At 55.0% G+C, this 14,617-nt stretch overlaps 1 protein-coding gene across 3 annotated transcripts; it reads left to right on the top strand.

Annotated features, from left to right (window-relative positions):
- The first annotated feature begins 1 nt into the window (after position 1).
- On the top strand, positions 2–12,818 carry MRPL21 (mitochondrial ribosomal protein L21). Of its 3 annotated transcripts, XM_045775652.2 has the most exons (7): positions 2–159; positions 3,819–3,876; positions 6,315–6,400; positions 7,634–7,797; positions 9,670–9,722; positions 10,385–10,488; positions 12,704–12,818. In XM_045775652.2, exons 1-7 carry the CDS (start codon positions 60–62, stop codon positions 12,766–12,768), a joined length of 630 nt encoding a protein of 209 aa, XP_045631608.2. In that variant the 5' UTR covers positions 2–59; the 3' UTR covers positions 12,769–12,818. The 3 variants fall into 3 exon arrangements, with proteins under 3 accessions (XP_045631608.2, XP_045631609.2, XP_087711222.1); XM_045775653.2 differs by lacking the exon at positions 3,819–3,876 and having other exon boundaries at positions 22–159; XM_087855096.1 differs by lacking the exon at positions 3,819–3,876 and having other exon boundaries at positions 24–178.
- Positions 12,819–14,617: the final 1,799 nt, after the last annotated feature.

Raw genomic sequence — 14,617 nt, 5'->3', positions numbered from 1 at the left:
GCGTCGACGCACAAGGCTCGCGCAAGGCTGTTTCCGCTTCCGGCCGAGCCTGCGGAAAGATGGCGGCGGCCGTGACAACCCGGGCCGTGACGGTCGCCTTCCGGAGACTGGTGTCCGCATGCAGCCGCAGCGGCCTGAGAGCGTCAGGGCCCGGAGCGGGTGAGACCCGGCTGGCGGGGTGAGAAGAGGGAGCGGGGCGAACGGGGCTTGCGGGTCCGTGTCCGCCCCGATGCCTTCGGTGTTGAGCGCTTTTTTCGGTGCCGTGAATATAGTATAGTACTCGCTTTGAAGTCGGGGAAACCCGGGTTCGGATCCTGGTTCTTTTATTTAGCGGCTTCTCTGCTGACATCGGCTCTTCAGCTCGCTACAGTGCCTGTGTTGCCGGGGAGCAAACTGAGGCTCGGTTCAGAAAGCTTAGGTAACTTGCCCAGGGTCACACGGCAGGGAAGTGGGTCAAGAGTGATTCAGACAGCTCGGTCCGGCTCCAAAGCCTGTGCTGTACCATTGCCCCCAGGCTTCGAGCCGCTCCTTAGACCCTCGTTGTCCTCCTCTGGAAAGTGGTGGTGAACGTCCTTGCCAGATCTTAACCCATTCAGCAAAAGCAGCAGCCGTGTTTTTATGAGGTCCAAAAAAGTTACGTTCGTCAAAGACAGTGTATTTTTCTTGAAATGAGTCGTGTGTATTTGTGTGTGAGAGTAAGTATGTTTTAAAATTAGGTCCAGATGTATATTTGACGATATTAAAGGATTGTTCCCTTTTTTTTTTAGAAGTGATAACTGTGCCTCCATTGTGTGTTTTTTTGTAAGAATATTTATTTCTCGTAGAAATATACTGACATCTTTACTGATCAAGCAGTATATCTGTGATTTACTTTATTTTTTTTAAAAAGATTTTATTTGTTTATTTGACAGAGGGAGACAGCCAGCGAGAGAGGGAACACAAACAGAGGGAGTGGGAGAGGAAGAAGCAGGCTCCTAGTGGAGAAGCCTGATGTGGGGCTTGATCCCAGAACACTGGGATCAGGCCCTGAGCCGAAGGCAGATGCTTAACAACTGCGCCACCCAGGCGCCCCTGTGATTTACTTTAAAATAATTGCAAAGTTGGGCCAGAGGCAGTATGAATCAAAAAATATTGGTCATGAGTTGGTAACTGTTGAGTCTGGGAAGAGCTGTGAGAGGGCTCTGGGCTCATGATTCTGTCCTCTTTACTTTTGTGTGCTTGACATTTTCCATTAGTAAAACTTGGATTTAAGTGGGGAGGGATGTTTCTACAAAAACAGTGGAAATTACTCCATTCTACTGACGCAAAACCACCTCTGGAATGCTGTGTTCAATTTCAGACTCCCACTTTAAGAAATACAGATAACATGGAGTACAGAGAAGGCAACCCAAATGATAAGCAGATGGGACCTTGAAGAATGAGAGAGGGAAACAGGATGGAGGACACACCACAGTCCTCAGAGAGCTAAAGGATGACCCCATGGGAGAGGAGGGAGCACATTTGTTCCTTCTGGGGTCGAGGGCTAAGGCAATACCATAGCTGAGAGTTACAGAGAAGCAGATCAGGTGCAGAAACTTTCCAGCTGAGCCTTTAACAGTGAGGTGGCTCCCAAGAGAGGCGCTGAGTCCCGTGTCAGGGCGTATTCCAACCAGGCCTTCATGTGCTGATTCAGCAGAGTAGGCTTCATTCATTCACCCACGATGCACCTTTTATGCGTTAAGCACGGATGGGGGGAGGGGTGGAATACATCAGTAATAAACATAAATAATCCTTGTTTTTAACGGAGCTAGCATTTTGATGAGGGAGGGGGTGTGTGGAAAGACAGGCAGTTTTTAAAAATAAATTACATAGTGTGTTAGAAGCTGATAAGTCTTATAGAGAAAAATAAAGCATGAAGTGGGGGGGTCAGTTTTAAATAGGATAGTCAGGGAAGGCCTCTCTACTGAGATGGTGTTTGCGTGGACACCCAGAGAAAATGGGGGAGGGAGGTTCCAGAAGAAAGCAGTGAAGGCACACTCAAGGCTCCGAGGCAGGCGTGTGCTTGGCATGTGTGTGGCATGTTACAGGAATAGCCAGGAAGCCAGAGTGGCAGGTGCAGAACAAACAAGACGTAGCGCGTCAGAGATGGGCTCAGAGGGAGGGGAGATTATGCTGCGCATGCCCTGTAGGCCACTGTAAGGGCTTTGGCTTTTTCTCTGAATTAAATAGGAAGCTCTTGGAGAGTTTCAGCAGAATAGCGACGGGATCTGACCTAAGTTTTCACAGGATCACTCTAGCTGCTGTGCAGAGAAGGGAGGTAATGGGGAGAGCAGGGCATTAGTAATTATTTGGGCAAGAGGTTGTGGCGGCTTGGAGGATGTAAGGGATCAGAGCCTGGATCTCTTGAAAAGAGAGAGCCAGGAGGATTTGCTGATAGCTCTGAATATGAGAAAGAAAAGGGTCAAGAGTGACTGAGATTTCTGGCCTGAGCACCTGGAAAGATGAAGATGCCATTGTGTTAGATGGGGGGAGAAGCAGGCATGGGGGTGGTGGGGGGGGAATCCGGAGCCTTCGTAGGTTTTGAGATGCCTGTTAGCCTTGCGAGTGGTGATAGCAAATAGACAAGTGGATGGTCAAACCCAGGCTGCAGGTGTAAACCTGGGAGTCACTTGTGTAGACAGATATTTAAGTTCATTCCGCTAGGTGCAATCAGCAGAGGAGTTGTCATAGGAAAAGAAGAGTTAAGGCCCAAGGTCCAAACCCCAGGCACAGCAAGGTAGTAGAGGAGAAACCAGCCCAAGACACCAATAATTGGGAACACCTGCTAACAGGTAGCTATAAAAGGATGAATTTTATGGAATCTAAATTACAGCTCAATATAAAAAAAATACATGCGTGAGTAGATGCAAGAAATAGTTAACAAAATTCAACATCCACTCATAACAAAAACTGTCAAAAAAAATAGATACAGAGGAAATTTTTTTTTTTATTTAAGTAGGCTCCACCCCCAACGTGGGGCTCAAGCTCACAACCCCTAGATCAAGGGCTGCATGCTCTGCCAACTGAGCCAGCCAGGAACCCCCACAAAGGAAACTGGAGTAACAGGACATCTTCAGAGAGAAATGAATAAATAAACCCTCAACAGTTACTGAGTTGCTGTCCTCCGCTTTTCACTCCTAAGCTCTGCATTTGATTTCTGGGCCCTTCCCTCAGTAGACTCTGATTGCCGTTGTCCCTTGCCGTATTAGTCATCTACTGCTGCATAACAAGTTACCCCAGAACTTAGCAGCTTAAGATGACCAGCGTTTGTCATGCACACCGTTTCCAACGGTCGGGAGTACAGGGGCAGCTTAGCTGGGTGGTTCTGGTGCTCTCGTCAGCTGGGGCTGGGCACTCTTTCCAAGCTCACCACCTTGGCCATGGGCAGGAGGCCTCCATTCCAGTCTTTTATAACTTAATCTCAGAAATGCTATGCTCTTCCCTCTGCCACATGCCATTGGTCACAGAAACCAGCTCCATTCAGGAGGTGGGCTCTGTGGGCCGTCTCGGAGGCACAGAACAGCATCGGAATCCACTGGGCACTTGGTGGTCAAGGAACGGAGTAGTGGTTGAGTGGTTCTGGCATTAGGCCCTCTTTGATGGCGTGATGAGCACAGCTTGACACACACAAGCAGTAACTGTGAGCGATGTTGCACTGACTTTGTTGACCGTGGTTTTCCTGCAGGCGCGTTGTGACCCGGTGCTCTAACTCGGCACCGGCAGGCGTACTGGTGTGTTTCACTTTCTGAAGAGCAGTGGCATTTCTTACTGGTAACGATCCCTGTTTCTTGTTTCCTCAGCTTCCCTGGGGTCCGCTTCCCGAAGGTTCGGTTCGCAGAGCACTTCAGTTCCACAAGGGTAATATCTAAACCTGGGTTTGGGTGACTCGTCGTCTATAGGACTGTCTTTCTAAAGTCAAGACAACACATGCATGTGTTTTCGAGAACATCTAAATTTTCTTTTAACCTTTTTAATAGTATTTTTCTAAAACCTTTGACATAAATGTAGACGGAACGTCAAGCGTCCAAAGACAAATGTGCTCCTAGGCCTTATGCAGCTGTATTTCATTAAGGAAAGCTGTGGCTCCTAATTAGAGACTTGTAACTGCGAAGATGGAATCACAGGAAGGTTGGATCAGAATTTTTAGGACGAACTTAAATACCATTTGGGAGAAAAAAAATAAGTATCATTTGGAAGAGTTTATTCAGTATTAAAACATATTTAGAGGAAAACTTTTTTTTAAAGATTTTATTTATTTAAGGGTGGGGAGAAGGAGAGAAAGAATCTCAAGCAGACTCATCACTGAGCACGGAGCCTGAACCCGGGGCTCACTCTCACGACCCTGAGATTGTGACCTGAGCCAAAATCATGAGTCAGACGCTTAACCAACTGAGCCACCCAGGCACCCCAGGGGGAAAAAACCTTTAATGTAAACTACAAAAAGTAAATTTGACAAAATCACACCCACTGGGAGGAATATCCAGGAGCAGTAGAGGGTAGCAGTTAAGAATTAGGAAGCTCCTGGGTCCTGTCCTGACCCCACCCCTTGCAGCCCAGGGTTCCTGCGCAAGGTCATCCACTTGCTGAGCTTTGTTTCCCCTTCTGCAAAATGGAAGTGGTGTTAGTGCCTCTCAGTGGAGTTCTGTGCGTGTTCAGTCAATGTCTGCACTTAAAGAGCTCAGGACAGTGCCTGGCATACGGTGAGCGGTCAAGAGTACCGGCTGCTCCTGCATCGCAGACTCAGAAGGGGGACATTCAGGGGGCTTGTATGGTTCTCAAAAGGAGAAGTCGAAAACAGAAGCAGGTTATAGAGAGGGATCCTAGGGGGGAATGTCAGTTACTTCGGCTTATTCTTTCTCTTGCCCACGGCGTTCCGGTTTTCTGGCATCTGTTGTTTCACGGTCGGTAGTAGGGGACAGTCAGGCCCAGCGAGGAGGCCAGAGCTCCCACGTCAGACCCCGCTCCTCCTTGTCCATCAGAGGTCACTGCCAGGCCACAGAGCAGGAACGTGTTTCCAGGTGCTCTGAGATGAGTACAGTGGGCAAGCTCGGTTTCATTTTCTTGGCCAGTTGATGCCACAGTGACCAGAATCCCGGCGTAGAGAGCATTTGTCGTACACACCAGTGTGGAGCCCCTGCTGGCTGCCGGCAGCAGCACAGGGGCCTGGGGCCGGCTGCGGAAGCGGCGGCTCTTCCCCAGTGAGCAGGCTTTTTTCCTTGCTGGAGCTCTGCTGCAGAAAGGCTGAGGTCAGGAAAGGTTCCCTCTCTGGTGTCGAACAGCAACAAAAGCTTGAAAACGGTCTGAATAATTGAATTCGATGTGGGCTCTCCCGAGCTCTCCCCTCTTTGAGGACTGCAGGAATTTGAGGCCAAACGAGATCAGAAAGTGGGAAAGACCCTGCCTCCTCCTTTTGCCCGTGGGCTCCCCTCCCTGCACAGCGGCTCATCTCTCCAGGCTGAGCGGGGGGCGGGGCAGATGCCTGGCTGCAGCACGGGACGGACGAGCGACAGCAGTGCCATGGCCCCCGAGCGCTGAGCGCGTCTGCACACTGCCCAGTCCTTCTGGGCACACCGCCCTTCCTGACCCTGCATAGTGCGGAGGCAGACGCTTTTATTCCCATTTGCTCCGTGAAAGAAACTGGAGCCGAGAGTCGCGAGATGCTCCCAAGGTCGTGCTACCCTGGTGGTAGAGGCGGGGTTCAGACCCGGGCCTGCCTGGCTCCTGTCTGGGCATGAAGGCCGAGCGGGCACCCAGCTGGTAGGAGTTGGAGGTTGGGGGGGACCAGCTTGGGGCAGAGCAGGTGGAGGGTTCCTGTCCTGGGAACCCTGCCCGCAGAGCCCTGGAATGCCGGAGTGAGGTGCAGGAGCCCGGCTGGGAGGCAGAGAACGTGCCTTCCAGTGGAGTGTTGGGGGCGGAGGAGAGAGAAGGGGGGCGGCGCCGCAGCCCACACCTCTGAGAGCCCGTGTGCCCCGAGGACACTAAGAAGGGCCAGTCTTCACGCGTGGGCCACCGGCCCGGGGGGTGGTTATTCCCAAGAGGGGCTCTTCTGGAATAAAATGGTTGGAATTCCCATTTTGATTTTGGAGTGATTAGTGGGTGTTTTCTTGAAATACGCAGCCCTCCTGAGAGGCCGCACGGGAGCCTGTCCTCGGTCCCCCCAGGGGCAGGTCCATACTGGAGAGTCACGTGTTGGCAGCGCGGCCCCATCTCCCCCAGCCTGAGCACGGCATTTCTTACAGATTCTGAACTGTCTTTTCCCGCGGGCGTGCCACACATGCGTCAACTCTGTCTTACAGATACGTTCCTAAAACATCGCTGAGTTCACCACCTTGGCCAGAAACCGTCCTGCCAGACCCCGCTGAGGAGACCAGACACCATGCAGGTAACAGAGGCAGGAACTGGAGGGCGGTGCCCCCTCCTCCCCGCACCGAGGTGGTCCCCTGGCCACAGGACAGGAGCGCACATTTCCGTATGCCCTGAGACGAGACCCAGCACGGTGTGAACGCTCAGGCTCATTTTTGCCCCTTGACAGAAAAATTTAAACCCTCGTTCATTGCGCAAATACTCCCAAGCACCCATTGTGGTCAAGGCAGGCCGTGTAAGCGAGGCAGGGGCCCGTGGTCCCTCTGTCTCCCTGCTGTTGGAAGGAACGCAGAGGCAGGGAAGGATTTCTCCCCAGTCAGAGGAGCAGTGGGTGCTGCTGCTGTCCTGCGAGTTGCAGAAATGGTCAGGGTGTCAGGACACGAGGAGGGACAGTGTGGCCGGCCACCGTCGCCATGAGCGAGTGCAGGGTACTATCTTCCTCTCAAGGCTGGAGACGCAGGTCAGAGTGGCGCATCTTCTAGCTTTAAAGTCCTGTTTGAGACAAGGTGTGAAGTCAGCAGTGTTCTGTCCCTTCTCCAGCCGCGGCTCCAGCCTGACTCTGCTTCCGGGGCAGGAAGTGTGTGTTCTTCTCCAAGCCCCCAGCCCCAGGCCAGGCCGACTGGGTCAGGGCTCACAGACATTTATCCCACAGTGAACGGGACAGGATAGAAGGGGGTCTTGAGCTGAGGTGAGGCCATGGGAGCCCAGAGCTGTGTGGGCAGAGACTTCCAGGCAGAATCTAGCACCAGGGGGTGTAATTCTAGCTTTTCCTGGTTTGCAGAAAGGCCTCTCCTCTCACTTTACCAGTCCTCTGGCTTTTTCTTTTTAAGGACTGGGAATCCCACAGAGTGAAGGTCTTTCCACCCCAGAGTCAGAGAGACAGAGCCAGGCACACGGTGTGCTCAGATCAGAGAATCATAGGCAGCCGTGGGCCATTCCATGTCTCTAGAAGCGCCACGGGCCCCCCGTGTCGAGGAGCCTGTGCTCCTGGGAATGGCAAGCCGAGTGCCGGCCGTGGGGAGAGGCGTGGCCTTCAACAGTAAGCTCACCTCACCAGGGGTGCCAGCTGCCACACCCGCCGCCCCCCCCCCCCAGCTGCCACTGGAGCTTCCTGTCCTGCCGGGGGAGAGCAGGGGGCGCGGGGCCTCGTATCACTGTCACTGTGGGCCTGGGCCGTGTCGGGCGGCATGGCTGCCAGGCCCGGTGTGAGTAGCTGACCGGCCCACCGCCTGTCCTGACTTTCTCCCCGCAGAGCTCGTAGGGAAGGTGAACAAACTGATCGCCACAGGTCAGTATGGCCGGCTCTTCGCCGTGGTCCACTTCGCCAGCCACCAGTGGAAGGTGACCTCTGAGGACCTGATTTTAATTGACAATGAATTAGACGTTGCGTGTGGAGAGAGGATACGGCTGGAGAAGGTGAGGCCGTCTGTGTATCTGGGGGTCAGTCACCAAACATGCCCTCCTGCCCCCAGGTTCATCACTGCGGAGGCTTCCCGGGGTCAGGAGGCGAAGGCGAGCAGAGCCGAGGGACGGGAGCGTGGGTATCCCCCCGGGTGTGGATGGCCGGCTGGCAGGGCGAGGGGGCTGTGCTGGCCCCCCACCTAGGAGACCTCAGAGGAAAATCCGTGTGCTGAGTTGTCTCACGTCTCAGGAACGCTTTCCGTAGAAAAGAGTGAGCATCCCAGTGACAGGCGAGGCGTTTCAGCCGCACGTTGATGGAGAGTTTCAGCGGGAACGCTGCTCTGGCGTTGGTTTGACGGCTGCTGCTTTCAGACAGAGGCTGGCTTTCGAGGCGTTTCCCTGGGACTGGTGTACCTTACCGGCCACTCCACACTGCTTGGTCTGTATTTAGCCTCAGGTTTCTACCCGTCACTTACGATTCTTTCTGCTGTTTTGGACAGCCTTCTTTGTTTTTCTCTTATTCTCTTTATAAAAGTATATAAAATCTAAGGTTTCAGGGGCGCCTGGGGGGTGCAGTCAGTTGAGCGTCCAGCTCTTGGTTTTGGCTCAGGTCACGGTCTCAGGGTCGTGGGACCGAGCCCCATCCCGGGCGCCACGCTTGACGCAGGGTCTGCTTGGGACTCTCTCTCCCTCTCCCCCCATGCACTCGCTTGAGCGCACGCACTCTCTCTCTCTCTCAAATAAATCCTAAAATATATGTATAAATTTCCTATGCTAGTTCTCTGTGCTCCTCCGTTTGTGGTTGCAGAGTGTGTGTGTAGCTACACCAAGGGGAGCACTAAACTTTCTAAGACGGTGTTCTCACAGCCTGTGCGCTGCGCTCGGAGCTGAGCTAATTAACCGTGTAGACGGCAGCAGCCAGCAGAGCTCGCTTCTCCTTCGTGACGCGGGGGCTCCGTCGTGAGCCCCCGAGCAAGGGCACGTTTACTCCATAACATCTAAAATAAGTAGGAGACTTGAGGAGCGTATCTGTGAAGATGTCTAAAAAGACTTTCTTTTTTAAGTTTATTTGCTTTTTTTTTAGTAATCCCTACACCCAACGTGGGGCTCGAACTCACAACCCCAAGATCGAGAGTCACACATTCCACCAGCTGCCTGGCAGGCGCCCCCTAAAAAGGCATTGTTTTGGAACATTTCACATTAACAAAAACATGACAGAAAGCACCCCGAATGCAGATCGTTTTTCCCCACTTAGGACTCCGTGGCAGAGAACACGTCACCCAGAGAGCAACCGCGAGGCAGCAGTCTGATGGTTTGTCGTCGTCAAACATACAGAGTCCGTTGATTATAAAATACGCTTCGTCTTTAAATATTTAAGTTTTATACAGTTGGGTATTTTACTTATCGGTAAAACTTAAGATGGTTCCAGCATCTAAAAACACTGCTGCGCTCGCGATATAAAGACGTCTTCACGCCAGGACGGTCACTGGCACGTCCGCCTGGAATTTCCCCATCGTTAAAAAGACACGCTGGAACCTACGTCCCAGCAGGAGCAGCAGGTATAGACTGCCTCAGAGACAGTGCGGTGCGGCTTCTCCCTGTGTGCGTTACAACTCGCGGGAAAAAGTTAAAAAAAAAAGCCACGGTGTTTTGCACAGACGGACACTCTCTCCGGATGCGCCATCCCGTGCCAGGTGCTCAGGGACGGCAGTCCTGGCTCTGCCATCGGGCCGGTGCGGGAGGCAGCACAGTGGCCCGGCCGGCCCGCATCCCCGCCGGTTCGAACCCCAGGGAACGAAGAGGAAGGTGGCCAGTACTTTCCTCGTGCTCGAGTTTGCGCCGCTGACTTCTTGTTGCTTGTTGGTGACACGCCCGTTTCGTTCGCAGGTCCTGCTGGTCGGAGCTGACAACTTCACGTTACTTGGCAAGCCACTCCTTGGGTAACGCGCTCGCTCACGCTGGGCTTTGTCTAGGACCCACGCGGGGCGCACGGGAGGCCAGGCAGAGGACACGTGGGCCAAACCAGTGTTCTGTTATCATTTATGACAGTGGAGGCTTGTAAGATTTGTTGACAGGCTACCCTGTTCTTTTTTTCTGTTTTTAAGTAAACACTACCCCCCCACCTGGGGCTCAAACTTACAACCCCAAGATCAAGAGTCACGTGCTCTTCCAACTGAGACAGCCAAGCGCCCCGTGCTGTTCTTTTTTATTATTACTAAATTATAATTCACATAATATCATATCCATTTTTCATACTTACGAAGCACAGACCTCCATGGGCCTAGTTACCCTCTGTCACCTCCCAAAGTGATAACAGCCTTATCCACCAGATTCCCTGTGCCGAGTCACATCCCTGTGACGGATTTATTTCATAACTAGAAGTTCACACCACTTAATCCCATCCCCCAGCCTTCTCTTCCTTCTACACTATTCTTGATTACGCTTCTCGGTGGTTTTCAAAGTATCTGCAGGGAGGACGTATTACTCTTATAATAAGCAAAAAAGAAAGTAAAACTTAGTTTTGGAAGTTCTTATATAAAGCATTAGTAAGATTGAAAAATAATCAAGAAGACACGTCATTGATTATCTTTTTTCCTTCTAGAAAGGATCTCGTTCGCGTAGAAGCCACGGTCATTGAAAAGACAGAATCATGGCCAAAAATCAATATGAAATTTAAGAAAAGAAAAAACTTCAAGAGGAAAAAGGGTAAGTTAGAGAAAGCGTGGCGGGCGCCGTGTCCCCACCTGCTCCGTCCGCTGGTCCTGCGGCTTCCGGGGGCCGGCGCCTGCTCTCTGCTGGGGGCCTCTGGAGTGCGGCAGCCACAGACACCGGGGAGAGAGCCCTGCCCCAGTCCCCTGGGTCTGATGGGGAAGGGCAGGTGGAGGTCACTCTTAACCAGGGGTGTGGAGGCAGAGGGCCCCGGGATCCTCGGGCGCTGTCGCCGGACTGCGGCTCAGCCAGTCACCGCGGCAAGGCGAGCATTCACCTCACCACGGCCTGGTGCAGCATGCCCTGCGAGACACGGACAGGGACATCGGCGGCGGCGTCATCCGTGCTAGAAACACCAGATGCAGCTCTCACGTCCCGCACAGAGACTGGACAAAGAAACGGGACGTTGCGGGGGGGGGGGGGGTCCTCTCTCAGCAGAACGTTGCCAGCAGCACGCTGAGTAAACTGCCACTACACGAGAACGGGCCCGAAGCTCACACTCTGGTGGGGCCCGAGCAACACCAGACCTTGTGCCTCTGGGCACACGTATATGTCCACATGCACTTACACACGCACACACGTGTGTGATGGAACATGGGAAGGGGTGGAGGGGGAGCCGGTCTGCAGAGTCTCCAGCGGAGCAGGGAGGCCAGAGGATGAGGGCTGTTTGTTGGTAGAGAAGGGAGAGCCGGGGGTGCCGGGCGGATGGGGTGAGGCGTGTGGGTTCGGCGAGCCGGCGCTGGGATGCCTCAGACAGGAGGGCTGTCCTTCCAGCTGGGTCAGCGTGAAGGGTGTGCAGCAGTGTGGCTTGTGGTGAAGGGGGCGTCCATCTGACGGCCTCACTGCTGGGCAGGAAGTCCAGGGGTCTGCTGGGGGTGGGGGCGGGGGGGTGCAGGTGGGAAGGGGTGAGGTCAGCAGTCAAAGAGGTGAAGAAACAAAGCCCACCACAGACGAGAGGGAGCCGCATAGCAAGCTTCTAGCATGTGCAGCGTGAGGGCCATGGGGCAAGGTGGGTGCTGACCGGTGGCGGCCGACCACCTGAGCCGTGTACGGAGGGGTGGCCGTGGCGCGGTCTTGGGAGATCCGGACTGGAGCGGCGGCAGCCGTGAGTCTGAGGGGTGACTTCACAGCAGAGGCCTCACCCGTGGGTTCCCTCTGTGCGGGGGCTCATGACCCATGCGTGAGGAAGCAGAGGGGCCCTGGGGTGGACTCAGCAGCCCGTTAACAGGAAGAGGAGAGGAAGCTTCGTTTGGTGGCATTTTGCAGGGGTGTCACAGAAGTGTGTGATGTGAGGGGTTGGGAAGCTGAGGGCATCTCCTGAGTAAGGGCCGGAGCCCCGAGTTTCTCTGCCCAGCCTCCCGGGTTGGGGGCCGGGCTCTACACATCCAGGATGGAGGGCATCAGGGCACATGGGGTCCCAGGAGGCCCCGGGCAGGTCTCAGTCCAGCTGTGACTGCCCATTTTCTGCCCTTCCACCCTGGGGGAGCACCCAGGCCTGGCCTGCACTCTCTCCACTCCTTTTGTCCCCCACATGTTTCCCTTCTTCGTCCCAGTCCTCGGCCACCCACCACTGCCCGGGTAGCCCGGGTAATCCACGAGTGGGAACAGGACCGTCCCTGCAGGAGCTTCCCCTGGAAGTCACCTTGTGGGGGCCCCTCAAGGCTGGGACCCGCAGGCTGTGGCATCCTGTGAGAAACGTGTGGCACCCACAGTCCTGAGCTGCCAGTGGCTGGGAGTTACTAGAATAGCCTGACACAGGCGGCTGGCTCGCCCTCAGGTCGGGTCTGTAGGAGCCTCTCCTCCACCCTCTGCCGCCTCCAGGCAGCCCCGGGTTCGGCCCGTTGGGGTGGTCCACCCCCGGGCAGCCCGTAGGTCTCACGGCACCTGCAGAGTGGCATTGAAGACAGTAGTGCTGGCAGGAGAAGAAAGGCCAGGCCAGGCCGCTCCTGGCCTCCAAGCTTCCAGGTGTTACCGCCTCTGCTGCTTCTGACGGGGCTCACGGAGCGCGGGGGTGAGGCGGGCAGCGCCCCCCATGAAGCCCTCATGGCACGTGGCCGGCAGGGCCCACACAGGGCCTGGGTGCCGCCTGGGGAGGGCTGGTGCCAGGCGGATGCCCCATGGGAAGAGCAGGTGGTTCGGCGACAGGGTCTCACCGTAGCTCATGAACGACATCAGATGTGGCCAAGCTGTGACCCTGTTCTCTCTCTTCCAGTTATCGTGAACCCGCAGACTGTCCTCCGGGTAAACACCATCGAGATCGCTCCACGTTTGTGCTGATCCCGAAGCCCATGTTGACGGAACACAAAAATAAACTCCTGTTTTCTGGAGACCGTGTTTCTGAGTTCTTTTTTTTTTTTTTTCAGATTTTATTTATTTATTCGACAGAGATAGAGCCAGCCAGCGAGAGAGGGAACACAAGCAGGGGGAGTGGGAGAGGAAGAAGCAGGCTCATAGTGGAGGAGCCTGATGTGGGGCTCGATCCCAGAGCACCGGGATCACGCCCTGAGCTGAAGGCAGATGCTTAACCGCTGTGCCACCCAGGCGCCCCTCGTTTCTGAGTTCTGATGTAAAAAGCTTTGCGTTCCTGTGACAGGTGGCTCTAACTTGTGAGCCCAGTTTTGTAAGCAACAGCCTCCCTGACCCACAGCAGCCTGGAATTTGGGAATTACAAGCCCGGCCCTCCCAGGGCTGCAGACTGGAGGCTTGTTTAGGAGGTCTTGGCTGCCCTCCACCCCCACCGAAGGCGGCAGGGCCCGAGGGCGTGGTGTGGGGGTGCAGCGGGGACCCGGGAGCTAACGCCAAGGGAAACAGTGTGGATTCTGCTTCTGGCGAGGTGGATAAAGCATGAGCAAACCCCATCTCTGCGTGTACCTGTTGCTAGTGATTTGCTCTTTCAAGAAGCTGGGATTCACACCAGTCTGGGCCCAGAGTCCTTATTCTTGTCCTTTGCCCTTGGTCCAGCAGGGAAGGAGGGTCACGGTGCAGGGAGCTGGCACCCTGACCACGGGCAGCACAGCCAGGATGGGGAAGGACGGACAGCGGGGGGCTGTCGGGATGGAGACCTGGTGCCGCATGTTCAGGGAACTGGGTGTGAAGGGACAGTAACAGACAGCAGACTGGCCCGAGGTATTTCGGAGGGGATCCTGAAAACAGCCACCTGTCCTGGGAGGCTTTGGGGCTGCCCAGATCTGTGTGGCATCAGTCAGTAGAGGAGGGACAACAGGTCCTGAACCCAGAGTGGCCCAGGGAACAGGGGAACAGGTCGGGGACGAGGGGCTTTCTGACAGCAAAGCTCTCGGAGCTGTGTCATTCCCAGAGGCAGGACCTTCCTCCCAGAGAATAGTTCGGGCTTGCGAGCCACACAGTCAAACCTTCTGTGGACCCGGAGTGCATGCTTGCTTCTGCAGGAGTCCTCGGAGAGTCCTGTGGGGGCCGTGGAGTCGTCCCTGCAGAGTGGCATCGAAGACAGTAGTGCTGGCAGCCCCTGGAGACACCCCCCTGTAGTGCCCTCCGTGGACGGCAGGGGGCGCAGTCCCGCAGGACAAGGTCACCCAAGTGGGCTGGCGGGGGCTGTGATGCTGGGGTGTGAGGGATAGTAGGACCCAGCCCCGAACGTGGAGTGCTCTCCCCTAAGGCCATGCCATGAACTTCTGCAGGCGTCCCTCATGCTGACCGGAACCACCTCCCATATTCTCTGCGTCTGGCACATCCACATGCTGGAAACATGGAGTCGGTTCTGGAAAGCCTGTTCTGGCCAGCGATACAGCTCTGGGGCTGCAGGGCAATTCTGGAGCCACACAGACGTGGGCGTGAACCCCAGGCCCCTGTGCCCTCGGGCCCGACTGCCTCCTCTGTCAAATGGGGGAGATCCCAGTACCCACCTCACCAGACCGCCTCGAGGACTCCGGGTGATGGGGAGTGCTGGGTCAATGTTCACCATGCGTGTTACCCAGAAAGCGGCAGAGCCTCTGCATTAATAGGGCTGTTGAGTGAACGTTTACTGCTTTTAAAAACTGGACTGGGCTTGGGGCGCCTGGGGGGCTCTTGATTTAGGCTCAGGTCATGGTCTCAGGGTCGTGGGTTCGAGCCCCACGTCGGGCTCCCCGCTCAGAAGGGAGTCCACTTG

This window comes from Ursus americanus, chromosome 24 (genome assembly GCF_024610735.1).
Source record: "Ursus americanus isolate L20-20 chromosome 24, mUrsAme1.1.p, whole genome shotgun sequence".
Classification (NCBI taxonomy): Eukaryota; Metazoa; Chordata; class Mammalia; order Carnivora; family Ursidae; genus Ursus; species Ursus americanus.
This window is presented reverse-complemented; position numbering and strand designations above follow the sequence as displayed.

Bases quoted from the DNA above. Each gene is read 5' to 3' on its own strand.
- MRPL21 (XM_045775652.2), top strand. From the start codon at position 60: ATGGCGGCGGCCGTGACAACCCGGGCCGTGACGGTCGCCTTCCGGAGA. The intron at 6,401-7,633 runs GTAACAGAGGCA...TTCTCCCCGCAG, and splicing joins GGAGACCAGACACCATGCAG to AGCTCGTAGGGAAGGTGAAC. The intron at 9,723-10,384 runs GTAACGCGCTCG...TTTTCCTTCTAG, and splicing joins CTTGGCAAGCCACTCCTTGG to AAAGGATCTCGTTCGCGTAG.